Source organism: Neltuma alba, unplaced genomic scaffold (genome assembly GCF_004799145.2).
Source record: "Neltuma alba isolate B1F8T4 unplaced genomic scaffold, ASM479914v2 tig00003699_pilon, whole genome shotgun sequence".
NCBI classification, from domain to species: Eukaryota; Viridiplantae; Streptophyta; class Magnoliopsida; order Fabales; family Fabaceae; genus Neltuma; species Neltuma alba.
In genome coordinates, this window is record NW_021633395.1 from 205,538 (window position 1) to 233,126 (window position 27,589).

Consider the following 27,589-nt stretch of genomic DNA (forward strand, 5'->3'; position numbering starts at 1 on the left):
GGGGACTAAAAAGATTTTTCAAGAAATGGCTTATAATTTTATAAGCACTTATAAAATAAAATAAGAGATAAGCTTGTGAGTAGAATTTTATTTTATTTTATATAAAATATATTTATAAATATAAATGTTTATCAACATGATTTTAAATAAGATCTAAAAAGGCTTCAAAAATCGAAGACAGACAACCGAGCTAGGGGGACCCTCTGGCACAATGAAAAGAAAGCTTATTCCCCGTGATCAAAATTTTTTGTTTTTTGGTGAAGAAATTCTTTTTGATAGCAGTACTTCACTGAACCCTATCATCTTGGGATATGCACGAATATTATCGGACGTTGATAAAAAAATTAATATTCTTTAACTTCTTAATATAAAATCTATTTAACTAATTTGATTAGATTAAAAAAATTAAAAAAATTAGTTAATTAAAAAAAACATGACATATTTTTTTTAAAACATTATAATCATCTTTATTAATGTCCTCTTCTCTTTTTACTTGAGTGTGATCGAAGGAAAATTCATAAAAGTAATTTAAAAAATTAATAAATATAAAAATAAATCTTATATTTAGAATCAAAATTAAAAAAATATAAAAAATAAATATTATATTTAAATTTAAAATTAATTTAATAATTGTATCATATATTAAAAACGGGAGAGTAATAAATATAAATATCTAGCACATCTTTTAAACTAATCCTAAGCAGATAACCTCAAACATGTATTCAGCTCAAAAAAATTTAAAGATAACCTCAAACATGAGTGGGGCAACGTGTCTGTACTGTTAATATGCAAATGTGAAAAGTAGAGACAAGACAATGATATCGTCGTCTCACGAGATTTCATGCCTTTTTTCGAAAAGGGGGGGTGCAATTTTAACAATGATTTTATTTTTTAAATACATTTTTGTTTCTGTCTGTTTTAGTAGCGTAATTTTAATCCTAATATTCTTTTAGTACAATTTTACACGTAGAGACAAAATTACACTTAAATATTAGAGATAAAATTATACCAAAAAAAAGATTAGGGGTAAATTTGTGCTTAAAAAATAAGATTGGGATAAAATTGTATCAAAATTGCACGCTAACTGAAAAATAAAAAAGAAATCCCATGACTGGGATTAGATATGATATGGCAGCTGTAGGGTCCTGAACTAGAAAAAAGAAAGGATGCACTTCACCAACCAGCTTGGTCCTATCCTAACCTAACCTAACCTTATGCAGCCAAATCGTCAGGTCACTACACAACTCCGCGATGGGGTGGCCGCTTATGATCGTAATCAGGATGAATTTCATTTAGTCCTCACTGTACACAATTAATATCAATTAACTTTCCAAAAAATATATGAAATATCGCTGCGCTCTCATAGACCAATATTTTATGAACGAAATGACAAAATTATCCTTGCTTCATTTCTTTTAAAAACATGATTGTAAGTCCCTGAATTTGAGTTGTCAATTCTTATAAATTTTATGAGTAAATGAACAATTTAAGTTTAGTCATTTATAATTCAAATTCGGTAATATACAAGAAAAATAAAAGAATTCACAACCCTCAAATACAATTATTTTGACACAAATGATCAACTTAAATTCGCAATTTATAACTAAAATTCGATAATTTGCAGCCCAAAGCCTGCAATTTGCAAGAAATATAAAAGAAAATTCACAATCTAAAATAAAATAAGGGTGTTTTTGTCTTTTCACGTAAAAAATTTTGGTCTTTGAGGTGAAGCGAAATTTCAGAATTTTTTAGAGGCAGACTAATTATTAATTACGTGTCGTGGGGGTTTATTAAAATTCTCCCCAGTAACTATTCCCTCTACTCCGTTCTCATAATTAATTCAAAGTTAATGCCTTAGTATTCACATAAGACTTCTATTAGAATCAAGTAAGTATATAATTGATCTATAGCTTTACGGCCCAATTAAAATTGGCCCAATGTTTAGCCCGCCTCAACGGCTCAACCCCTCTTTCTCCTGTGTAACTCAGCGGGCAGCACATTTCAGTTTCCACCCCTCGCGCCTCCGCCTTCTGTCACACCGTTTATACCTACGCCCACTACTCCAGCGTCTTCTTCAGAAAAGAAGCAGCGAGCTTGCGTAGCAGTCACCGTTAACGCTTGCGCAGCGGTCTCGATTTTCCAGCAGGTTGGTTGGTCCTTCTCCTTCTTCACTCGTCGCCGAGTCCTAATTCCCTCTCTCTATTCCATGCTTTTTGAATTTAGATGGCGTCTTCTCGTGTTCTTTATCTTTCATCCTACGTCCTTCTCCTCTGTTTCGCCGGGAACTGCTGCTGTGTATTTCGGATTTCGTGATATCTAAATTATCTGTTAAACTTTTTGATTTCACGAGCCTCATAATGTTCATTTTCCTATTGGTAAATGACAAGGTGGTCCTTGGCAATACTTGCTCCATGGAATGCTTCGACATTATTACCTTGACTTTCAGAAACTAGGGACAAAATACGTACCTAATGTTTCTAACCTTTTCTTTTATAATTGATTGATTCCTATCAATTGCGAAGTTTGTCAATTTGACATCTGATTTTAAGATCTAAGGCTCTGTTGCAATCTTGAGGAGTAACTAAGATCGAATGAAAGTTTCTGTTCTGTTCCTTTGATAAATAGACATTGCAAATATTAAGAGGCTAATGGGATACCTTTGTATGAACTTGTAAATTCAAAGGCAGCTAACACGCAAGTTATGCAAATTGAAGAGAATATTATTAGTTATTAGTGAATATTATTTATTAGTGTGGGAAAAAGGAGAACAATGTGGTAAAGATTTTGAATCTATGGTTTATATTCTTTCGCGAGTTCTATTTCTTGAGAGATCAAGAAGAGATACTTGCTGTACCGTGAATGTGGATTTAAATGGTGCCATAGACAGATATCTGGGCATCCAGGAACTGGTACGGGTAAGGAGGACCTTGTGTGGCACAAAAGGTAGGTGAGTATAGGTGCATCTGTGATGGCAGGAGTTAATGTGGGTTGGGGGAGGTAGATTTAGATAGTGGCTGCTATGGGATTTCAACATTGCAATTTTAAAGTTAAATTGATGATTTTATATTTATGTTCTTGTAAAATGAGGGTTGCAGGTTGGGGAGAGACAATGAAGCAGGTGGTAGGAACGGTGGTGTCAAACAAGATGCAGAAATCAGTGGTGGTGGCAGTGGATAGGTTATTCCATCACAAATTATACAATCGATACATCAAACGCACATCTAAATTTATGGCACATGACGAGAACAATGTCTGTAACATCGGTGATCGAGTTAGTAACATGAACTCATCCATCCCATGCACTGTTTATTTTTCCCCTCTTTAAATTCATTATCAACTTGAAATTTTTAAATTTTGGTTTTCCCCTTGCTTGATTCTGCCATTCATTTTTCACCAAAAAAGTAAAAAATAAAAAATAAACGTTTCTGCCTTTGCTATTTCAGGTTAGACTTGATCCTTCTAGGCCTTTCAGTAAGCGTAAGCATTGGACTGTTGCTGAAATTATTAAGAAAGCAAGAATTTATGTTCCACCATCTGCACCTGTGACTAAAGAGCCAAGTCCCAGCTCCGAAGCGCCTGCTTCCTAGTATAACATAGTTCTGAATGTATGAGTCAATTTTATTGGCAGCAGCATGCATTTTTATAAACCCCCCCCCCCCCCCAAAAAAAAAGTGAAAATCTCACACTATCTTGAATATTCTCTGGTGTGTCCGTGCGGGTGCGTTCTTACAACATTTATCTCTCATGTCGCCTATATGCAAATTTTTCATCACTCTTCTTACTTTGTCTCTTTTGTTATTTTGATCTAAGTTGATGGCAGTTAAATCTGGGTCACTTGTGAAATCCATGAGTATATCCCAACTACATGATGTATATGTTGGAGGGTCATTAATGTGCTGTAAATTCTTGATTAGGTTTATAAGTTGTTTGGAGAAAGAAAATTGTGGGAGAATATAAAAATTGAGTATCATTATACTTGATTGATTAAAGCAGACAAAATTTTGGATGAGTTATCGGCAATGAATGGGTCTGCTGGCATTATCACTTTCTCTGCCTTATGCTCATAACCCCTAACAAAAGAGGATAAAGGGGAAGAGCAATTTCCTTGTTTAGTTTTAGCTTTTCCCTCTTGCCAAGATGGTCGATCTCCTTGTGATCTGATATTACATAAACTCCTTGTTGCTTCATTTTTTACTTGTTTTCAATGTGCTTATTGATGGGGAAAAGTGGATTCTTATTGTTTCAACTCAACACACGGCCTAATTATCCGTACACTTCAGTGATAAAATGAAACCCTCTCTTGGTAAATTGTCCTTGATAGTAGCTTGCTTGTGACCGGAAAGGTGGCTGCATGCATACAATGTTTGCGCCTTGACTTGACTTTTACCGTTCTGTACTTGTGTTTGTAAGCCACGGATATACTGAAAACTTGGACCTTTGCTGCTGTTTTCTTAGGCTAAATTTAAACCTTCTACTATTTGACGTTCTGACTTCATTTATAAAGTTTCCTGGCATGGGAAAATTTAGTGCAGCACACGTGAGGTTAAATAACTCCTATTCCATGGTATAAAATCAACTGGTTGCAACTTCTATACTTTACGCTCTTCATCGGATGTCGAGGCTGCTATTGTTTGTTGGATCTTATTGACATCATTGAAATGTATTGTACTGATTAACAGTGGATTCTTTTTATGATTAGAGTACAGATAGGATCATTTTTGTAGGAAGAATGGTGGCATTTTCCTGTCTTATTGTGCACGCACACAATGTGGTTTTCATTATTGAAAGAGTCCAATGTTGTTACATATAGATACATGCAGACACATATATATGGCCAATTTTATTTGGTGGGATAAAACTTGATGTTGTGCTGTGTTATTCATTGAAACACTGAAAACGTGTACGTATCAAACCTCAGGAATCACAAACTTTTTGGCCTCTCGGCAATGAGAAATAACTCATTTCATTCAGAATCTAAGTGATGCTTTCATTCGGAATTCTATTGACGTTGATGGCTTTTTTATGCAGAGGGCAAAACGTGAAGTTGGGGCATATATCAATTAAAACGGTTAAAATTAACATCTCACCAAACAATAGCGAAGTCCTACCCCTAATAGGAAGGAGGAGCAAACATCTTGTTATTAACATCTATATTATGAGCGTCATTATATATTTAATTTAAATACCATGTTATTTCAGCCGTGCCTTCGCCGCAGATGCTATGAGGAAATGGAATTAGTATGGCAATGGGAGAATTAATATGTAAGCTCCGACAATAATGGATAATTAATTTGAAAACAAGGGTGAATTTCGTATATTTACATTGAATCTAAATTATAATGCATTGCATGAAACTTTTGAATAGTGAGACATTTTATATTTTCATATTTCACATTGATATTCATAAATTTAAAAACTTTCTATAATGATTATTTTATAAATTAATTTGTTTTTTTTTTAATGAGAATAACCCTTTATAAGCCTACTCGACTGTGCCGATGTATATTTTGATAGTAAAAGAAAAGGTTAGGTAATTTAGATTATTTCCCAAAAAAAAAAAAAGAAAAGAAAAGAAACTCAAATTTTGAAACCACCGTCTAGTCTTAATAGCAAAACTTGATGAGCAAATATAAGGATTGATTTATGTTCAATTTTAATGTACTCAAGTTATTAGAATGTCCTCTAATTTTAAAAATCACTCACCTAGAGTTATCCCTGCTCCAAAAATCACTTATTTATCCCTAAAAAATAAAAAAAGGAAGTTGAAGGTACCATCCGTTTTGAGAAACATGATATGGGATATTTGGCGTTGATAAAATGCAGCCGTAACTGTGTCTGCAGATTCTTTTGGTTCATGCATGTCTTGTTGGAAATACTTGTCACAAATATTGCAAAATCAACTTCACAAAAGGAAATTAAAAAAAATTAAACAAAGGGATTGTTTTGGGAGATATATATATATATATATATATATCATAATTGTGTCCGCAGGTTCCTTTGGTTCATGCATGATTATACTATCAGGTAAAAACAAGTTGAAATTACCCTTATTTAACGCAAAATAATTTATTACTTATATAGTATTGTAATATTAAATTATGAGTTTAATTAATATAAAAAATGTCCATTCTTTAAAATTTACAACTATTAGTAAATTTTTTTAAAACATCTATCTTCTACCTTCAAGAGAATTCAACAACAAAAGGGGTCATAGAGAATAAACATATTTTTCTAGAAAAAAATAATTCAAACCATATCTTTAGCATGGCATGACCGTACCAGAGACAAAGATGCTTCAAGAAAAGAATAAACATCTTTTGCATGTTGCCATAATAACTAAAAAAGCATCAAATTTTTTTCTCTTTATAAAGGAACGTTCCTGCAAGAAGAAGAGCTAAGAAGAGAATAAGAAGAAAGCATGGCTGAGAAATGGAAGAAGGGATGTATTAAGACTACTAAAGGCCCATGGATTGTTAAGAAAGTCAATAAAGATGGTTCTGTTAAACAGACTCAAAGGTTTCCAAGTGAAAGAGAGAGACAAAACAATAAGCTAAGAGAGAGGAATCGAAGAGCAATGACACGAAAAATATTTGCTGGTTTGAGAGCTCATGGAAACTATCTTCTTCCTAAACATTCAGACTCTAATGACTTGCTCATGGCTTTGTGTGAAGAAGCTGGCTGGGATGTCAAAAAAGATGGAACCATTTGCAGAAAGGTATCATTTTTTCCGACTGATATATCTTCAAGTCATGGTATATATCAGTTAAACAATACTAATACTAAACATATAACATGCTTATGGTTTTGGAATGTTGCCTTTGAAACTAATGAGTAACTCATAAAAGCAATGGAACCATATTTAATAACATTATTTAATATCTATTATTGGTTTTTGCAGGAAAAGGATTTAAATTCAGCTGACAAGAAGTGTCAATCAAACCTTGCTAATGGTCACATAATAAATGAACATCTCCAATGTGATAAAGGATGGCAACAGAATTGGTTGATTGGGGAGTCTAAAGGCGATGTTAACCTTAAACTTTCACTCTAGGTGAAAGAAAATGAGGATGATGATGGTGATATATTATAATAATAATAATTAGTGTTGTTTAGTTATGGATGAATAAAAAAAAATCCTTAATATCTTATGATATGTGTTGGAAAAAAAATCTTATTATATTTATGTAAGAGACAACTAAAAATACAATGTTATCTTATCCAAAAGAAAACAATGTTATTGTTGTTATCATTAAATATTAATATTTATTAACTAACATTAAGTTGATATCAATAGCTTTAGTTTGCTATGCATAGGTAGCTTTTATTGGAGGCAATCATATTCAACACACTATTGAGTACTAGATGTGAGCAAGTATCTTAACGGAGATTCGAATATTGATTCGCTACGTAATGAGAAAATAGCTTTAGTTCTTATTCATTTATATTATTTATTATTATAAATCATATTACATAAAATTATTCAAATTATACATGAATTTATTATATAGACGTCAATATGATTCCCAACTTATATTCTGTATAATTTCTAAACTAAACTAAAAATTTTAAATAAACAATTTAGTCATCATTATCCGAATTTCTATCCCATTCTCATATTTTATTATACTAGTGACTAGTGATTTTTTATAATTAAAAAAAAAAACAAAGATGAGAGAAGCTTCTGGTTCATTCAATAGCTTGAACATATCTCTCAACGTAAGAAAAGAAGCAAATAAGAGGAGAAGCCGGTGCTGAAAGTTTGGGATGATTAGGAAATGTTCATTAAGGAGGATAATCACTGCTATTTAAAAACTCAAAGCTTATTTATTTATTAGTTAATGATAATCAGAGATGGGTATTGGGACGTCAGTGTCTTGCTCCTTTCAATTCCTATGATTATTTTTACTGGAAAATCTTACCCCAAATCCAATTCTACCATGAGTTTCTGGAGTTGATTTAGATTTGGAGAAATTATGAAGATAAAAAGAAATGGGAGCAAAATAGAGGGGGAAAAACATATTACATCAGAGTTTATTTTAACCTAATTCTTTAATTTTATAGGGCGTCTTTTATATCATCAAGTGTTGAAAATACATTATAAATACAAACATATTATATTTAATTTTTAAATGATAATGATTTTTTTTGGACACATCAAAATGATCATCATTTTCTATTAATGGTATTAAAATTAAAAGATTAAAACGATACTTTATAAAATTAAGGAATAAAACCAAAATCTTACATAAAATTAGAGGGTAAAGTGTGCACTTTTGTCCAATAAAATATCTCCATCTTGGCAATATTTTTTTTTAAAAAAATCAGCCACTTAAGGGAGTATTTATGTATTTGCAATAAAAAAGTATTCTTGGTGTATCTAGATTATTTTATTGTGCAATACATTGGATAAATAATAATCTAATAATTTTTATTTGAGGGTTATATAGATTCAAATAAAATTGAAGTAAAAATTAAAAAATTCAAATGATAAAACATATTCAGAAAAGATAAAAACTAAAATTATAATGATCGAAACCAAAAAGATTTGATTTTGTTACATAAAGATGGATTCAACCATTGGAGTTTATCTCCGTTCAGTACTTGCGTCTGGGTTTGTTGTGATTTATTTAGACCCATTTGGCAAAGCAGTAAAAATATCTTATAAGTACGTTTTATGTAAATCGAGACAACTCTTCTCACATGTTTACTTTGTATTTCGTAGATCACTATTAAAAAACTACTTATAATTTATTTATAAACTGTTCCAAACGGGTTCTCAAATATATATATATATATATATACATATATAGGCATATATAGGCCTAAGATATTGTTGATTTTATATGATCTTTTATTTTTCAAAAGATTTATTTTTAGAAGAATTACAAAACAAATTTTAAAAATTATATTTTTTTATTTAAAAACTTATTACGAGACAGAGATTTTTTAATAATTTTTTTTGGGTTTTTGATTGTCATTCTCCTTTTATTTATTTATTTATTTTTTGTTAAATTGAAAGTATATTCAAATATTGTCCCGTGTGACTACAGGCAAGAAGCAGAACTAAACTGCATCTGGTAATCTACAGTCCACGGATGGTGATTGACTTTTTGGACTTTTGCATAAATAAATCAGAAAAGTGATAATTACTGAGTCCAATGTTGTAAGGAAGGAAGAACCGAGCAAAGGCGAGGTCTTTATCCCTCGCTTTGTTACTTGAAATTGCTCTCTTCTCTTCTTCGCGGGGAGAGAAACAATTCATCAACCCGGTTATTCAGTTCCTGAGAGTGGTGGAATTGGGTACAGCGAAATGGATCAGATATTGAACAAAGTGGGATCGTACTGGTTCAGCCGAAGGGCCAACAAGGAGATCGACTCCGTCGGCGACGATCTCAATGTTCGTTCACCTTCTAACTCTGTTCTTCTTTTCATTGCAAATTCAAGATCTTGCGATACTATGCTATTATGATGACTTTCTTGGTGATAGACTTTCATTTTCAGTTTGGGGGAGGCTATAAATCTTTGTTATTGTTCTGATGAGACTGAAGCATGGGTATATGAGTTGGGGTTGGGGTTTAATTCTCTGGATCTGAAACACAACGCGAAGATTTTCTTATGGTAAGGGTAGAAGTGGGGTTTGCATAAGACTTGGTTCACATTTCAACAAGGGTTTTATGAAGAACAGCGAGACTCGAAAATTTAGGATAGGGGATTGGAGAATGGAGAAGGCAGTTCAAACTTTGTTATTTCGGGTCTGAGTTGATTATGAATTAGAAGACACTGTTTCATTTACTTATCAATGTTTTTGTGGAAACACCTGGAGACGGATTTGCTTTTTATCGTCTGAGTGAGATCATGAATCCGAAGCTGCTGTTAGGAATCTAACTATTCGTAGGGATTAATCATGACTTACACCCTGTTCAACTGAGGTGACAGCTTTATGGAATGAATTCAACTATTCATACGCTTTTGTTCTTATCCTCTCATTAACGAGTTGGATTCTTTCAGTAAAATGAGTAAAATTAAAATTAGAAGTTACAGCCTGCTACTGGGGACTTATTTCTCTAAAGATATAGATAGATCATAGACGTATCTCTCGTATGAATCTTAGGGGAAAAGCAGGTGCCTAAAATAGATATTCCCCGTTTTGGTTATTAGAAATCAATTAGATAATCCAGCATCAGTTATTATCAGTATATAGCCAAGCAATCGTTCTGTATTTACTTTGATTCCGAAGCACTGGTGCTGTAATACTTAACCAATTAGTTACATTGAGAATGCAAAGAAACATAGGTATGGCACAAACGTAGTAAATGTTTCACAAATAACCTAACATTATAAATCATCTATGATTATGATTTTTCAATCACGACACTTTTGAGCATTTAGGATTTGCAATCATGATAAATCTGTTACCAAATAGAAGTTTTAGTTAAGGTTAATGACTTGTAATGTTTACTTATCCTATTCTTCCGATTTTGTGTGAGAAGAATATCTTTATGGGGGGCAAATTTCAATACTGACGTTCTTCCCTTGCTAAATAGTAGAAATCAATAGCAGGGGCTTTTAGCAGAAACTATCTTATTTTCTTTGGGCCTCAAAACTGTCTTCCTGTTAGAATCATGCTATTTAACGGCTGTCTGCTGTTATCTAGCTATAGTAACCTGGGAAAGTCATTATTTTGTTGTGTTGATGTTGTAATAATGAAATATGACTGCCAAATCATCAAGTAAGAATTGTTTGTTCTAATAGCCACCGAAAGATCTTGCGGTAGTTCTCTTTGGGGAAAAAACCCTCTAAAAATACTATTGAGCTGATATAGCGAAGCTAATATGGAAGAGCTTCATCAGTTTATGGCTATTATAGAAAATGTGCAAGGCGGTGAAATTATTGAGTAGAATATACAAATGTAGATGAGAGAGTCAATCGATCTATTTTCTTGATGAATAAAGAAACGGAGTTTTTCTAATTGTGGCTCAACGCTGTTCACTTGAATTTTTGTTGCCTGTTTGAGACTGAGTTACTTGAGTAATGTTCATAACTGACACTTTTTCTTTGGTGTTTACTGTTTAGTCTCTGTCGAGCAGTATTGGAGAAGGAACAAAATGGTTGGTCAACAAATTAAAAGGTGCTGTATCCCTTTCTTGTTTCAGTATTTGCTCAGGCCTTCACTCTAACAGTGTTTGCTCGGAATTTTGTCCAATAGTGACGACTTTGTTTATTTAAGGACCTCAAAATGCTAATCGAAATTGGAAGGCTGAACATTAGATAGGGAGATTCAAAGAAACATTTTGGAAATGATACTTTCAGCAATGAATAAATGTTTATTTAGCTGTGTTTTTTGAAAATCTATTTGCAAAAGGGTATTTTAGGGATAGGCTTGGGTACGGAATAATAGAATGAGAGGGAGGGTTTCATTGAAACCTCTTCTTCTTCCTTTTTTTTTTTTTTTTTTTTTAAAGAGTAAAATTGAAACCTCTTCTTTGATTGTAAGGTTTTTCATAAAGAGGGTTGGGGGTGCGGGATGGAAGTTTTCCATCTTATCTTCCAAATCCTCCGAGGTCCTCCCCCCTTTATGCTTCTATGTTATTCCATTTTAGAGGAGAATGTTTTCTCAAACAAGAGGAAGATAAATTATCATCTAATGTTCCCTTTTCCTTTCAATTCGTGGACATACCCTAAAGAACTACTAGAAACTCAGAAGATGAAGTTGAGTCTGTCTCTATTTTAATTATAGTGTTTGGTAACTGTCTGAAAAATGCTTTTACTTTTACGTGTTCATCTGCTCTTTGTAGCAGAATTGCTGCCTGGGGGGAACTTTTTCACTTGCTTTAACGAGTTTCCTTTAATCCTTTCTTGAGTTTAACTCCATACCCCAAACCGAATTTCTGAAGCACCATTAGTTAATTCAACAGAAGTATTTTTAGTTTCAGAAACTTCTCACTTCAGCAGCATTGGCATTGTCGTGCATGCGTTATCTTAGTCATATGTATTGCAAAGTCTAACAAATCCTTTTGATGGCTAAAAGTTCTGATGTTTGATACTTGTGTCAGTAAGCTACACCGACTGAAATGAGTGCTATCCATCATTTTGTCTCTGAGACTTCTCATTTATTGTAGTATATTAGTTCGTAACTCTCTGGCCAAAAAATAACTTTACAGGAAAAATGCAAAAGCCATTGACAGAGTTGCTTAAGGAGTATGATCTTCCAATAGGAATCTTTCCTCGTGATGCAACAAACTATGAATTTAACGAGGAGACAGGGAAGCTTATTGTCTACATTCCTCAGGTGTGTGAAGTAGGCTACAGGGATTCATCTGTGTTGCGCTTCTTCACCACCGTGACTGGCTATCTGGAGAAAGGGAAGCTTGCAGATATTGAAGGAATAAAGACGAAGGTATTGATCTGGGCAAAAGTGACCGCCATATCATCTGAGGGACCCAAGGTCCATTTCATGGCTGGGATGAAGAAAACAAGGAGCAGGGAAGCATACGAGGTTTCCAGGGATGGAGTTATTGTCGATAAATTTTAAACCTTCGGATCCTTTTGTTATTGGATCAATACAATACACTATAAAAACCATGTCTGTTCTAATTAACTGTATTCCTCTCCTTTTGTTGTTGGTTGCTGTAACTTGTAAGTATTATGTTAGCTCTGTATTTGAAGTACTGCTATTACATGAGTGTATTGGTCAAGCGAAACATCTATTTGATCCTTCTTGATGATATTTTATATAATTTTAGCCTACGCTCTTCTGGTTTTCTCCTGTTTGTGATATCAGAATCACGAGGAAAGCAGGAACGCGCCATGGGAATGAAAATAATCAGAGAAAAAGAAGCGTATTGGTGTTTCATTAAAAGTAAGGAGTTTCATGCCACGGAAGAACTGTTTAGAGTGTAGCCCAAGTCAATAACTCAAAAGGGTGCTCCATAGTGAAAAAAACAGATGCACCAGCCGGGAATCGAACCCGGGTCTGTACCGTGGCAGGGTACTATTCTACCACTAGACCACTGGTGCCTGCTGATGAGAGGATCGCAAGACAAAACAAATTCTTTCCTACATACTCATGATGTGACATGTTAATTTTGTTTTTATGTGCCAACTTTTGAACCTGTGGCGTGCGGTTTCACACATGACTGTAAAACGTGTGCTTAATTTTGAAAATGACCTGACAATCAAAAGAAATCCTGAGAATTTGGTATCGCACTTTGTATGATTCATATAAATTTTATCATTATAAAAATGTAGTATGAATATTTTCCTTGTGGCAATAGTGTATTGTATAAAGTCTAGAGAATAGTTACACTGTTCCGTTGGCGAAAAAAAAAGGAGGGAAATATTTACAATGTTAATTATGTACAAATAATATCACTTGTTATAAATTTTTCATTACATATAAATTGAGTTTACATGACTGAATAAAACAAATATTACAGTTAATTAATCAAATGATTAAACTAATCTCAGAATTGATTTTACAATCAACTCAAAAGTATGAATTTTTGCAGTTCATTTCTTCGCACTGAGGACCTTACAAGTCTTCTGGTGGCTACAAGAAGAAAAATCAAATATTGCATCATCTAATCGTTGGGCTCAACTGTTTGTTCTCTAATGGACTTTAGCAGATAAAAACCAAACACAAATGTTCAGTGGAATTTGTGAAATTACAGATATGAGCAAGAGCTTAATTATTATAGTGAGACACACTGAACTTATGATGTGGACATGCTCATTAGAGCAGCTATTTAAACTTTTTGTAACTACACAAAAAAAGAAGAAGAGAGAAATACTTAAATATTCCTAGAGTGCCACGTCATCCATGCTCTCTCCAATAAAAATACTCCAAGTGCTCTATTTAAATCTCTGTTGATCATTTTTCTCTCTCTGTGACCCGTTATGATAGAAATTTGTGAAATCCACTCAAGGGAGTACTTGAAGCATTTTTATTAGAGAGAGCATGGATGATGTGGCGTTTCAAGAGTATGTAAGTATTTCTGGAAAAAAAGTGGAGCAGCAAACGACGTGGTAGAGTTTACTTTTTTAAAGTCGTTCTTTGAAAAGGATTCATAATCCCAATAATGCTTCCCAATAATTTTGGTTCTAGCATTAACAATGTAATTAAGAAAAATTTGGTAAAAAGCACCCGTTCAAAAATTCTATTGGCTCAAACGACCTTAACTTGATGAATGTAATTATTTTTTACGAGTGCAACTTTTCTTCAACTCTTTACAACTTATCTTTAGTTATGTGTAATAGTTGTCAAAACAGGACTTATTTATGCATAGTTTGTACATGCAGGTCAAATTTAAATTTTTTTAGTCGATAAAATTTTTAACCAAATACTTTTGATCAGTTTTTCCTGTAATTTTATTCCTTCGGTCCTTAATATAAGACACATTTAATTAATTTGATTAGATTAAGGAAGTTAGGTAAGTTGGTTAATTAGAAGAAAAGTGACACATTTTTCCTAAAACACCGTAATCATCTTTTTTAATACATTTTCTACCTCTTCTACTTGATTATGGTTAAGGGAGTATCCATAAGGGTAATTTAGAAAAAATTAATAAATATAATAAATGTGTCTTATATTTATGATCAAAACTAATTCAATAATTAGATTTTATATTTAAGACCAGAAGAGCATTTAATTCCAAGAGGGTCTCTGCTTGACTATGGCAGTTGTTGAGAACACTGTCCTCGCTCTTGAACTGGATTTTACACCCTTAAGGTGCAATTACGAGGGAAATCATGGATAAAAGAAGAATGAATTCAATTCTTCAAAAATAAATATTTTATCACCAACAAAAAAAATAAATAAATGGTATTGAAAATTTTTTAATTAATTCTTTTACATTTTTTTCAATAAAAAAATTTCCAAGTGCACCCCACAATCCAACTCATTAAAATCTCACTTCTGACCCTCTCCGCGTAATTCCACTCCAATCAAACGACGGGTAAAAAGTTGATAAAAGTTGAATGTTGAATAAAATATTGCACTCCAATCCAAAAATTTATCTTATTTTACGTTTTTTTAATAAAGTCTAGAGAAAAACATATCCTATTCTGTAATTTATTAGCTCATGTTTTTTTTTGCCCTTTTCATATGGCTACCCTATTGGATCAAGTCGGAACATTGTTAAAACTTAAAGCCAATTAAAAGTAGCTTTTTTTAAATAAATAAAAAAAAGATAAGCCTCATATTTAGGCAGAAAATTCCTCTTACCAAGACCAACGTATTAGAATTTTGAACTTCTAAAACAGAGAAAAACTAATTTATGAAATAAAATATCTTTTTTTTGCCAAAACAATAAAAAAAAATCACTTGAGATAGCAAAAAGGTTGATTAAAATTCAACTAAAAAAATTTATCTCATTTCTAAGTTGGAATTCGTCTTTTTTAGATATACTCAAATCTTTGCAAGACTATTCCTCAACCTTATCCTCTCAATGTGTAATGTTCATGGTTTTCTTCCCCAAATTGCACTCCACGCTCCTAATTGTGATTGCTCATAACAATGACATAATTTCCAAATACTCATTCAAATTTTATACCCTTATTTGTTTATTCCTTAAAATAAAGCTTATTAAAATCTCTTTCCCCCATGTTAGAAGATGCCCATTTTCTTTGTCACCATTCATCAAACAAAAAAAGCTTATTTATCCAATATTTAAATAAGATTTAAAAAATGCTTAGCATTAATTGAGCCAAACAAGTTAGAAACCGAGTTAAACCGTATTTGCATGTGTTTGGGATAGCCCAATATTATTTAAGAAAGTATATTTATTCAAATTAAGATAAAATTTTTCTTAAATACTTAACTCAAATCTTGTAAAATTATTACTACCTCTGGTTCTTAATATAAGACCTCCTTTGACTTTTATTTTGATTCTAATTATAAGACCCTAATCTACTTTATCTCTTATATTTATGCATTCTTTCCTAAAATAGTCCCTTTAATAATGGTGGTTCTAGCTAATAAACTTGATTAGCAAGGATATTTTAAGAAAGACAATACTTATTTATTACAAATAACTAACTTAACTTATTTTTTTAATCTTTTCAAATTAGTCAACTAACTCTTATAATAAAAACAAGAAATAGTATTAAAAAGCTAATCCAAGTATCTTTTAAACTGGAAGGGAATTGATGGGCAGTAGAATAGCCCTTGTGATAATGAAACACACAGTAAAAAGATCACCTGTGACCTTTCTTCTAATAAACAAGAAAAGGAAAAAAAAGGAGGTAAATCGTAGATGAAAGATCTTCTAAATAGTGATCGTGAAAAGAAATCAATTTTTTTTTTGAAAAAAAATGACGAAAAATAAGAAATGGGATAGAAAAGGCGGTCACAAGCCACAAAGAACAGAGGACAGTAGTGATGGGGCCCACCGAGGCTTTAATGCTAGCCTGTCATCTATATCTGGCATTTTCCTCTTTTCCCCACCCTCACGCGCACTTCTCACGCCGCTCGCCTCTCTTTCCAGATTGATTTCCTGTGGCGCTCATCGTCTCCCTCAATTCCCAACACAAAAATCTTAAAATCTTTCCCTTTTCCCACATCTCCCATTTCCAGCTTTTTCCCAAACTCTTCACACGCCTCATAATTTCAGTTTTTTTTTCCCATATACTACCTCTGGTTCTAATTATAAAACCCAGTTGATTAATTTGAAGAGATTAAAAAAGTAAATTAAATTAGTTATTTGTAACAAATAAGTGTTGTCATTCCTAAAATGTCCTTACTAATTAAGTGTGTTGGTTAGAACTATCATTATTAGAAAGACTATCTTGGGAAAAAATACATAAATATGAGAGACAAAATGGATTTGAGTTTTATAATTAGGACCAAACTAAAAGTCAAATGGGGTCTTATATTAAGGACCGAAGGTAATACATACATATCGACCCTCATATTACTAATTAATTATTTTTTGGTAATTATTACTAATTAATTATTAATAATATGCTGAAATTTCATTGTTGTTTACGACACAGATTTAAAAACTTTTTATGAATCTTAAACACATGGCTCTTCATTGAATTTATGAAATATTTATTAATTTTTTAGACATACTTTTTGTATTTGTAACCTCATCTCCCTAGGACCCTAGCCAAAAAGATAGGGACTTCAATAAATGGTAATTTTGTAATATAATAACCATTTTGATAAATCATGAATATCCTATTTTTTCATATATATGTATATATGTATATAATTATATATACACAGACACATATATAGATGAGGATCTTTATATTATGTATTTACTCCACTTCTAAACATCAAACTTAGATGTTAATTCACTTCATTTTTCTCATTTAATTTTGTATTCTCATATTATTTTTTGTGTAGTTTTTTCTAACTCTTTTCTGTTATATCATTGTTAGCTTATAATTGTTTAAATCTATAATGACAAGAGAATTTTTAGAACAATTTTTTGGAGACCTAATAATCGTTAAATCGATAATTTAGTTAGAAATGTCATTCATCAAAATTTAAATGATTCGACAAGAAGACATTTTCAGTAAAATCATATATATTTTTTACATAATGATGCCGATCGACAAACTTGATTAATTTTCTAAACATATTTAGATTAGTTAAACAAATCTTATATTTAGAATCAGATATAATATGATTATTTGTACAAATACAAAGTACATAAATTATAATAATAATCATTTTAATATGATATATTACCCCCTCCCCCCCCCAAATATTTCTCAGGAATCTCGTGAAAGGCTCCTTTCCTTTTCTTTTTTTTTTTTTTTTTTTTTTTTTGCGCGTGGTTCAATGTCAGAGCGAGTATGTCGGCTTAATATACACGCGCAAGTCTGAGAGCGTAAAAATGAACTTTCTTGAAATCTGAAAGTCGTAACGATTGCTTTGTGGACCGAATATTCTACTTTCCCACTGGATTAGGCCACGAGCTCGCCACACGCCCCTACCCAACACGAAATCTCCACCGTCCATGTGGTTCTTCATCCGACGGCTCTCAATAGAGACCTGTCCATCTGGAACTACGGAAATGCCCCTCGCCTCTCCTACATATACCACCCCTGTCCTTCCTCCTTCCACATCCTCCTCCTCAGTGCTCAGAGCCGCCTCTGATTCTTCTTCCTCCCTTTTGGTTTCTCTGTTCTCATCCCCTTCCAAGTTCTCTCGTTCTTGAACGCCATCGAAATGGCTCTCGCATCTTCCAAATTCTCCTCCGTTTTTCTTTCCTCCACTGCAGGGGATAGCCTGAAAAAACCCATTTCTTCTTCTTCTTCTCTGAGCGTCGCTCTCTCTGTGCCTTCTCCTTCTCTGTCTCTTGTTCCCAAGGGATCGGGAGGCAGAAATTTCAGGGTTTTGTCCGCGGTGACTGAAAATCCCACCGCTCTCACCGGCGTCATATTTGAGCCATTTGAGGAGGTCAAGAAAGATGTCCTTGCTGTTCCGATGTCGCCTCAGGTTTCCATGGCTCGTCAAAACTATGTTGATGAGTGTGAATCTGCTATTAACGAGCAGATTAAGTGCGTCCTTCCTCTCTTACTCTCTTTATTAATCTTTTTGCTTGTCGTTTCAGTTCTTAGCATTTCTTTTAACAGTATTTCTTGATTTGGGTTCGAAGAACCATTTTGATATATTCAGAATAGGCGTTGTACTCATAAGTGACTATGATACTTCATATTGCATGAATCATATTAGATCTCCATATTATGTCTTCTTTTTTGTGAATTATTCGTACTTATCTTGCTTTTCTTTCCTGACGGATTTCATTTTAATTCCTTCCCATTCAAATCACAGCGTGGAATACAACGTTTCCTATGTGTACCACTCCTTGTTTGCGTACTTCGACAGGGACAACATAGCTCTTAAAGGCTTTGCAAAGTAACGAACGGAAATCCCATAAACCTTGCTCATGTTAATTCCTTCATTTCTGAAATAGGCTTGCTCATGTCTATCTTGCTTTGAGCAGGTTCTTCAGGGAAGCAAGTGAAGAAGAAAGAGAGCATGCTGAAAAGCTAATGAAATATCAGGTCCTAAAGAACCTCTCCCCTGTTTACTTTGTCATCAACAAGTGTTCTATGGTTTGGTTTCATTTGCTCATATGAATGTTGTTTGTTTAGAATGTTCGTGGTGGACGAGTGGTACTTCACCCCATCAAGTCTCCCCCCTCTGAATATGAGCACCCAGAAAAGGGTGATGCGTTGTATGGTAAGTTTGTTTCCTGATTGTTTGCGCGGACTTGTTTGAGCAAGATCTGTTTCTGACCATTCTTTTTGGTTCCCTTTTTGCTTGATCCAGCTATGGAGTTAGCTCTTTCTTTGGAGAAGTTAACAAACGAGAAACTTCTGCATGTGCACAGTGTAATGCCTTCTTAACTTCTTAAATTGAAATACGTTTGTTTTAGAATCGTTATTTTCTTGCTTGTCGCTTTCAACAAGCTAATTTTACTATGTACTTAGATACTTTATTTAGAATAAATTGAGTGTGGGATCCATGAAAAGCTTGGTTTGTCTGTTATTTACTTACCTACCTAAGATACATACGGTACACAAAGTTACCCCTTTCACGTCTTTTTACCATATATCTAATGAGAAATTAAACTCCCGATGCCTCTGTTGTTAATCTTTTTACCAGATAGCAATTTAACTGACCTTTGATTTTCAATTGTCTAGAAAATATTTTCATTTACCTAACATCACCTAACTTAGTTGTATAAAGCTAATGAACATATGTAAATGGCTTAGCCAGTGCCTTGAGATAATCTTCTTCCTTTACTCTTGATGAATAACAGGTGGCAGATCGCAACAATGATCCTCAAATGGCTGACTTCATTGAGAGCGAATTTTTAGCTGAGCAGGTATGAACCCTTCAACTTAATTTCCATTTTAGCCCTTGGTAAGACCGAGACTTGTGGACATGGGATGGGTGAAGACAAGATGCAGATTTCCTAGATTCTGTTTATTAGCGGTTATAGTCCAATTGCAAAGATCATAGGCTTAAATCCATAAATCTTGCGCTTTCTAATTTAACGTGCTACGTTTTGGAGTATGATATTTTCGAAAGTTCGTAATATTATACCTGTTTCCTAAAGTCTCAAAAGTAGCAGTAGGAAAAACGAGATTTACCTATAAAGCTGACGATCAAGATGACAATTATGTAATTATGTTTGATAAAAAGGCCTAGGGAAAGCAGTGAAAGGGAAATAGGCAGTAAAAGCTAAAAAGAGGTATATTTTAAATGTCAACAAAGTGAAATTGACCTATCTAAAGTTATGTGATTAATGACTGTCTAAATTCCTCTTATGTATAGGTTGAAGCAATTAAGAAGATAGCAGAGTATGTGGCGCAGCTGAGAATGGTTGGAAAGGGTCATGGTGTGTATACAGTCTATTCACCTTGCTTTTTTCCTTGTGGAAACTCAGCCTATCACGTTATTTGAAAACTCCCTTCCCACATGGATGAGATTTGCCTACAGTAAATTCCAGTTTTAACATGGCAGAGGTTCTTGAATCATGTGTAGCAAACACTGGTTGATGAGCTGATGTTAAATAAAGCTTATATAAGAATTTCCATTGTTGTCCTGACAAGTTTCAAAAAGCACCTAATTAATACCTTGATAGCCTCTTCCTCATAAAGAGCGATATCAAGAGAAAATATAGAGACTGACGAGTACTGAGAAAATTACTGTTTTGTGACTTGCAGGTGTTTGGCACTTTGATCAGAGGCTTCTTCATGAGGGAAATGGGCATGCATGATTGCCTTCCCTGTATTCGTGTTCACAATGGTGGTTTCTCTAGATGTGGTTTGTTTAGACTTGTAGAATAGTGTAGTTGATGTTCCTTTTAGGTGAAGTAGATGAAGGAACTGAAAGGGGTCTGTTTTGTTATTATCTCTTGTGGGAAGCCAGTATCATGTAACGTCAGCTCTGGATTTGAGTGTTAGAAATAAGTGGCACTTGATGTTGGTTATTCCGTTTACCCTTTCAACTTTACTCGTTCAAGCTGTTTCAGAAACTGAACTTCAATCTCTGTACTACAGAAGAAAGGAGCTGTTTAATACTCTTCAGTGTTTAGTATGATAGTTAAAATAGACTACTTCATGGATGAATTATAAAATGTCCAGTGGCTGGAGAAACATTGACGACATTAACCATGTCAGGTTGTTAATCCTAACCGAACTTTTTCAAACTAAACCTGTTTGAGTGTTCCAAAAGCAAAGGCAGCAAGTTTCCCAAATACCCATATGAAGATTACAAGGTCAGTGCTATCGAAAATTCGGAACAGATGCAGAAAAACGCAAATAGAGGTTTCATGATGGGATTTAAAGGAAAAACGATTATAATATTTTACTTTCTGTTCCTAAGTTGACAATGATGCAATAAACTGGAAAATTGACGATGTATCGGGACAACATGGAAATCATGATACATTGCCAAATTTCATTTCCCCCCCTTTCCCTCTTCCACTCTATCTATTTTCCTTCCTATCAAAGACGCTAAACCTGAGCCCAATTCTACAGAGAACTAACATTTATTCGGCCTGAGATCTAGGATAATTTGTCGAATACAAGACAAACAATTCAAGCTGGCCTAAAGCATAGGAGCCAATATGAAGACCTGTTGCTACTCTTTGTGATGTAAGCATATTGATGAGAAGAAGATTGAATCATTGTCCACATCACTCTTATATCTTCATATTCCCCACAAGATTCCATGTCCTTATAAAGATCAAGGAGCTCATTCCTGTACCCTACAATCAACAGCATAACCAACAGAAAATCAGGGACAGTACTACAGAAACCAATTCAACTTATTTGCATTCTGTAGTTCAATAACACGAATAAGCATACATCAAGCTTGAATACCACTCATGAGGAAAAAAAGAAAAAAATGCTCCTAATTCCTAAATATGATCTTACTCTGAGTCAAACACTTTAAAGACTCAAATAATCAGTCACTTACTCTTGGGTTTGAACCTGAAGTGCGCAGTGACTTTGAGAAGTATGCTCTTTGTTGAGCAGAGAGACCAGTGCTTGAAGTACTTCCATCCCTTTAGCTTCGCCATCTTCAGCTCAGATAGCTCTCCTCTTACTTGCAGTACCATTTTCTATATATCCATCTTGCTAGCTGAAAATGGTTTTAAATGTCCCTGCAAGCAACAACAAGACACACCCTGCCATAGCAGAAAGCAACAAAGAAGAAGACATAGTCTCTGTATGATGTTTACCCATTTATACAATGACAGGAAAATTGGCTCCTCCCCAATGGATTCCGCATAAAAATATTGAGGTAATTTTCTCTTAAATCCTAACCCAAATGCCCAGTTGACCCATCTACGCTGAACCATATGCAAATATAAAATGTTAGCCCTGAATGAAATTCGGAACTGCCAAGATAGGAGAGTACTTAGAATCAGATTTGGTAATATAAGCATGGTCAAACCAACTCGTTAGGTTGTGATAGGGTTTTAATGAGTTTAAAGATATAATTAACTACGGAATTACAGTGAAATGAAAAGTGAGTAGAAGAATTCATTTGGATTTTGCTTTTCCCACTTATACTCCCACCAAATATTCTCAACTTCATTATACTTCAATAGAGTGGAGATGGGGCCCTAGTCAAGCGGTTGGTTGGTTTTTCTTATAGTGCCTTTGTGTTTGTTTCTTACTTTCTCTCCAGTCTTCTGCAGTGTAATAATAAGGGTTTATTATGGCATCCGAGGAGCCATATGATATTCGAGCCCAAGATGCTTGCTTGGTGCTCTTTTATAGGACGGCTAGAGGAGTGACTATAAATTTATATTAGAAAATAGGATTTGGATTCCATAGCAATCATTGTCTGTAATAGCATAATAGTTTGGGTCAATGCAATTTTAAAAATTATGGAGTGAAGCATGTGCTTGGGAAATGTTTGTGGGATGCTCTCAAGTCTCAACTGCCTTGACGTTTCACCCACTACACCAGTGCTATTGGCTCCACACAGTGCCTAGCTCGGCACATCCATTGATCCAATACTGTTGAAAATTCAGTTGTCTCTTGTTAAATTCACTAATGTGTATACACATATCAATAGTTAATAATGTAATAATAAAATAAACACCTATTAACATATTATGTGGTTTCATTTTAAAAAGCCAAAGGGAATTTGACACCTAAAAGCCAAAAGTTTGATCCTCCATATATCAATCTCACACTTCCATGTTGAATGACTGATCTCAGGCGAATACACAATGCATAGTAATAATCATGAAAATCAAGTATCTTGGGGTTTTGCTCAAATTAGCCGTGCATTAGATTATGAGTTGCCCTGGGAAAATATGGCACATTAGTCATGGCTAATTTGCAAGGAAGAACCTAAGATAACAAATATCCGTGTCATTGTACCATATTTTTTTTAAGACAGCTCCTAATCTAGTGCTCTCATTCTTTAATATAAGAGCTACTTAGTTAATTTGAGTAGATTAAAAAAATTTATTAAGTTAGTTATTTGTAACAATTATAGTTGAGTTCTTTAAAATATCTTTTTAATCATGACTACTTTTAAAGAAAAACCTTTTTTATATATGTAATAAATAGGAATACTTTAAAAAATAAATTACTAATTTAGAAGACAGAATAAATTAAAGTTTTATAATAATTATGAGTTGAATTTTTTAAAATATCCTTTTGATTATAACTACTCTTAGATGAAAATTTTTTTAATACGTGTAATGATAAGAATACTTTAGAAAATAAATTACTATTTTAGGAGATAGAGTAAATTAAAATTTTATAGCAATTATGAGTCAAATTCTTTAAAATATTTTTTTAATCACAACTACTCTTAGATGAAAACTTTTTTAATATGTGTAATAAATAGAAATATTTCAAAAAATAAATTACAAGTTTAAGAGACAAAATAAATTAAGGTTTTATACTTAGAAAAAAATACAATTCCTAAATAGTTCTTATATTAAGAACCGGAGCTACTAATACACAATGAAAGTTAATCTAATCACGGCTCATTTGCAGGGGAGAGCAAAAAATTCGAGAGCAATATGCGTTTTCAATAGCTCTTTTTTTTTTTTTTTTTTGGTGAAGCTTCAATAGCTCATTTATTCTACAATCAGCAAATCCATCAAATAAATCATTATGAAAAAACGTACCATGAAAAGGAAAAAAGGTTCACAAAAACCACCCGTACAGCCAAAGCCTTGTAACGCAATATAGAAACGGCCTAAAATATAGAATGCGTCACTCAGAAGATCACATAAACGCCAATTCAAAATTGTTTTGTTGGCTTATGAAATAAACTATTCTTAAAAGCACCAGAGCTGTCTTTAAAGACAATCCAACAGCTAAATTGTCCAACAAGATCATGTAGTCAAATTTATGCAGTTGCCTCGTGTTGAGCAGCCAGCCTCTTTCTAGCCTCCTCAATGATAGATAACTTGATACCACGGCCTTTAGGAAGGGAAACCCAAGGTTTTGTACCTTTGCCAATTGTGAAGACGTTCCCCATACGTGTAGCAAATTCATGACCAGTTGCATCCTGGACGTGGATGGTCTCAAAACTGCCCTTGTGTTTCTCCCTGTTCTTGATAACACCAACACGACCCCTGTTCCTTCCTCCAGTCACCATGACCACGTTACCCACATCAAACTTGATGAAATCAGTGATCTTGTTAGTTTCCAAGTCCAGTTTGATGGTGTCATTAGCCCTGATTACGGGATCAGGATAGCGGATGGTGCGCCCATCATAGGTGTTAAGATAGGGTATGCCCTTCTGCCCAAATTGAACTGATCGTACCTTGCAAAGCTTGAACTGAAAAACCAAGATCCTGTTATAAGATCAATTTTGAAAAAGAATCTACGGAACTAAAATGAAAAGAGGCATGTGAAATGAAAGGCACAAGTTGATAATAGCAGTTGGTAAAATCCATTCGACGAGATATACAAGTGACACTATCACGTCCTACTAGAATCACCGTTGATTTAAGGGTCACCTCCGTCATTTGAGCCTGTGACTTGTTGGTGAGAGCAATTTGTTTTCATCTTTCATGTCTTGAGTTCAACTTGGGAGTGATGACACTTTATTGAACAAAATCAACCAAAACGCATGCTTAACCAACCCAAGTTTATCTATCCAGCTATGGATCTCTTTTCAGCAGGGTCCGAAGCATCAGTAGTTTGTTTTCCATTTGGTTAAAAAGCATCAGTAATTTTAATTGGGTATAGTACATATGAATCATTCATCAAACCAACTAAATATAAACTATTTATTATTGTAGTTAATAAACGAAATAATAAGGTACAAACAAGAACAGACCTTTGCTTCTTCGTCCCTAATAGACTGGAGACGGAAACGACCTTTGGTGTCATATAGCAGGCGGAAATTTTCATTGGTCTTGGGAATGGACACAACATCTGGTAACAGTGAAAAGTGAACTACAATTAAGTCACTGTTGAAAAATGCTACATCAAAGCCTTGGATTCATTAAAATTAATGACTAGAGAGTCAACTCCAATTTGCTCAATATTAATAACAGGTGGACAATAATTTGTTTCATAAAGAATTCTAGAGCAGCCTAAAAGAACCATAAAAGTGGAAATATTGGAAAATACTCAAACCAAAAATGATTTTGACATAATAATTTAGATATCCCGTGACGCCATCCTGTTTGGACACACATACCCATGAAACCAGCAGGATATGTCTTGTCTGTCCTAACCTTGCCATCAACCAGAACATGGCGCTGCATCAAAATGGCAATAACTTCTCTATAGGTTAGAGCATACTTCAACCTATTTCGCAGGATAAGGATAAGAGGCAAGCACTCCCTTGACTTGTGAGGTCCAGACGACGGCTTGGGTGCCTGCACAACCATGGCAGTAAGCACAATTTGATTGGATGCCACAAATTAAAACAAGTGAAACAGGATTGCTGAAACAAGGATTTCTATTCATGTACATACAAAGGCACCACCCAGCTTGTCAAGCATCCAATGCTTTGGGGCATTGAGCCTCTTTAAGTGTTTCTTTAACCCTCTAGCCTGAAATGAAAAAGAAGATATATAAATTAGAATACTAGGGGCACAGATGATGATGATAGACACCTTATAGCAACTAAATGGTCTCAAACAATTAAACACGGTGAATAGAACAAACAAACAAAATATCAGAATTCATAGATTAAAATATCAAGATACTTGATCATCGCCCCAAAATAGGAATATTCAATGAAAACCATCACCAACATCAAGGGGAAGAGCTAAGGGGAGCACGTTAAGAGAGAATTTGAACCCCCTCCCCCCCATTCTTCATTAACTTTTCTTGAAGCAACATATTGTCTCGTATGGTACATGTATTATGTTATAATTCTATATCGCACATTAACAGTTTAAATCACTCCAAAAGCAGGGGAAAGCAAATAATTGCAACATAGGAACGCTGAAATCAAGAAGCCATAACATCAAATTTGCTTCAGACAATTTATATCAAGCCAATAAAGTATGAGGAGGAAAGAATGAACACAAACATTTGCCACACAAAAAAAAAAAAAAAAAGTTGGCAACCAAGACATCACAATATTATAATCTTTCTAGAACAAGAAAGAGAAACACCTTGCCTCCAGATAAATTTCGGGCACCCAATAATTCATGAAACACTAAAAGCCAGGGCTCATATCATAATAATGTACAACAGATTCCATTCAAATAAATACCAATATACACTAGGGGATAGCATCCAAAACCCAAAGAAGAAAATTTTGGCACGACCAAGTATCCAAGTGCATGCAGTAAAACTTAATACATTACGACTGATGGGGAAACTATCAAAATGAGAAGAGCCGAAACAGATACAGAGTGCAGATCAAAACAAACATAATTCCAGAAAACAAATAACAGCTAAACCGAGGGTAGAAAGAAAGAAGTTGCAGCGAACAAGTTGGCGAAGAACGTCTAACCATTGTTGAGGCGTGCCGTCCTCAGATCCAAGCTGAGTCTGACAGATGCGGCTCGCGGGTGAACTTGTGCAAAGTTCACTGCCGGAGACTTAGAATCGGGTTCTTATTCTGAAACGAATCGGGTATCGAAATTTACGGGCTTGTGGGCCGAAGCTTCAGCTCCTTTGGGTCGAGTAACTTCAAAACCGTATGTCACCACTGTACTATTTGACAAGTGACTATATTATATAGATATTATATTACTCCTCCGGTCCTTAATATAAGACTCATTTAACTAATTTGATTAGATTAAGGAAGTTAGGTAAGTTAGTTAATTATAAGAAATGTGACATGTTTTTCCTAAAATACCATAATAATCTTTTTTAACACCCCCTTCCTCTTCTACTTGATTATGGTTGAGGGAGTATTCATAGGGGTAATTTAGAAAAAATTGATAAATATAAGAAATGGGTCTTATATTTAGGACCAAAACCAACCCACCAATTGGGTCCTATATTAAGGACCGGAGGAGTAGTATAAGTGCTTATTAAAATACATTGTACAAATGTAAAAAAAAAAAAAAACATATTGAAAGTATGTATACTTTCTCTCAATTTTTATTTTGACATCTATTTATTTTTTAATAACATTAGTTTTTGTAACTTTGTTGTATTAGTG

The 27,589-nt window shown here is 33.8% G+C and overlaps 5 protein-coding genes and 1 non-coding gene across 6 annotated transcripts; 3 read left to right on the forward strand and 3 right to left on the reverse strand.

Moving 5' to 3' along the window:
* The first annotated feature begins 2,010 nt into the window (after positions 1 to 2,010).
* On the forward strand, positions 2,011 to 3,788 carry LOC114742300 (30S ribosomal protein S17-like). The gene is made up of 3 exons (XM_028930569.1): positions 2,011 to 2,146; positions 3,096 to 3,271; positions 3,444 to 3,788. Exons 2-3 carry the CDS (start codon positions 3,110 to 3,112, stop codon positions 3,585 to 3,587), a joined length of 306 nt encoding a protein of 101 aa, XP_028786402.1. The 5' UTR covers positions 2,011 to 2,146; positions 3,096 to 3,109; the 3' UTR covers positions 3,588 to 3,788.
* Positions 3,789 to 9,155: 5,367 nt separating this feature from the next.
* On the forward strand, positions 9,156 to 12,760 carry LOC114742296 (uncharacterized protein At5g01610). The gene is made up of 3 exons (XM_028930565.1): positions 9,156 to 9,397; positions 11,074 to 11,128; positions 12,162 to 12,760. The coding sequence occupies exons 1-3, from the start codon at positions 9,311 to 9,313 to the stop codon at positions 12,530 to 12,532; spliced, it is 513 nt and encodes a 170-aa protein (XP_028786398.1). The 5' UTR covers positions 9,156 to 9,310; the 3' UTR covers positions 12,533 to 12,760.
* Positions 12,761 to 12,946: 186 nt separating this feature from the next.
* TRNAG-GCC (transfer RNA glycine (anticodon GCC)) lies at positions 12,947 to 13,017 on the reverse strand. The gene has a single exon. It is a non-coding gene; the product is annotated as a tRNA-Gly (tRNA).
* Positions 13,018 to 18,087: 5,070 nt separating this feature from the next.
* LOC114742301 (ferritin-3, chloroplastic) lies at positions 18,088 to 21,099 on the forward strand. Its single transcript, XM_028930570.1, has 8 exons — positions 18,088 to 18,513; positions 18,788 to 18,871; positions 18,960 to 19,020; positions 19,111 to 19,198; positions 19,289 to 19,350; positions 19,782 to 19,847; positions 20,300 to 20,363; positions 20,692 to 21,099. Exons 1-8 carry the CDS (start codon positions 18,182 to 18,184, stop codon positions 20,742 to 20,744), a joined length of 810 nt encoding a protein of 269 aa, XP_028786403.1. The 5' UTR covers positions 18,088 to 18,181; the 3' UTR covers positions 20,745 to 21,099.
* A 396-nt stretch (positions 21,100 to 21,495) lies between these two features.
* LOC114742274 (uncharacterized) lies at positions 21,496 to 22,174 on the reverse strand. Its single transcript, XM_028930546.1, has 2 exons — positions 21,950 to 22,174; positions 21,496 to 21,737 (listed from the first exon to the last, which is right to left on the reverse strand). The coding sequence occupies exons 1-2, from the start codon at positions 22,089 to 22,091 to the stop codon at positions 21,568 to 21,570; spliced, it is 312 nt and encodes a 103-aa protein (XP_028786379.1). The 5' UTR covers positions 22,092 to 22,174; the 3' UTR covers positions 21,496 to 21,567.
* Positions 22,175 to 24,067: 1,893 nt separating this feature from the next.
* Positions 24,068 to 27,020, reverse strand: LOC114742272 (40S ribosomal protein S4-3). Its single transcript, XM_028930545.1, has 5 exons — positions 26,933 to 27,020; positions 25,941 to 26,018; positions 25,661 to 25,841; positions 25,295 to 25,392; positions 24,068 to 24,790 (listed from the first exon to the last, which is right to left on the reverse strand). Exons 1-5 carry the CDS (start codon positions 26,933 to 26,935, stop codon positions 24,356 to 24,358), a joined length of 795 nt encoding a protein of 264 aa, XP_028786378.1. The 5' UTR covers positions 26,936 to 27,020; the 3' UTR covers positions 24,068 to 24,355.
* Between the last annotated feature and the right edge of the window lie 569 nt (positions 27,021 to 27,589).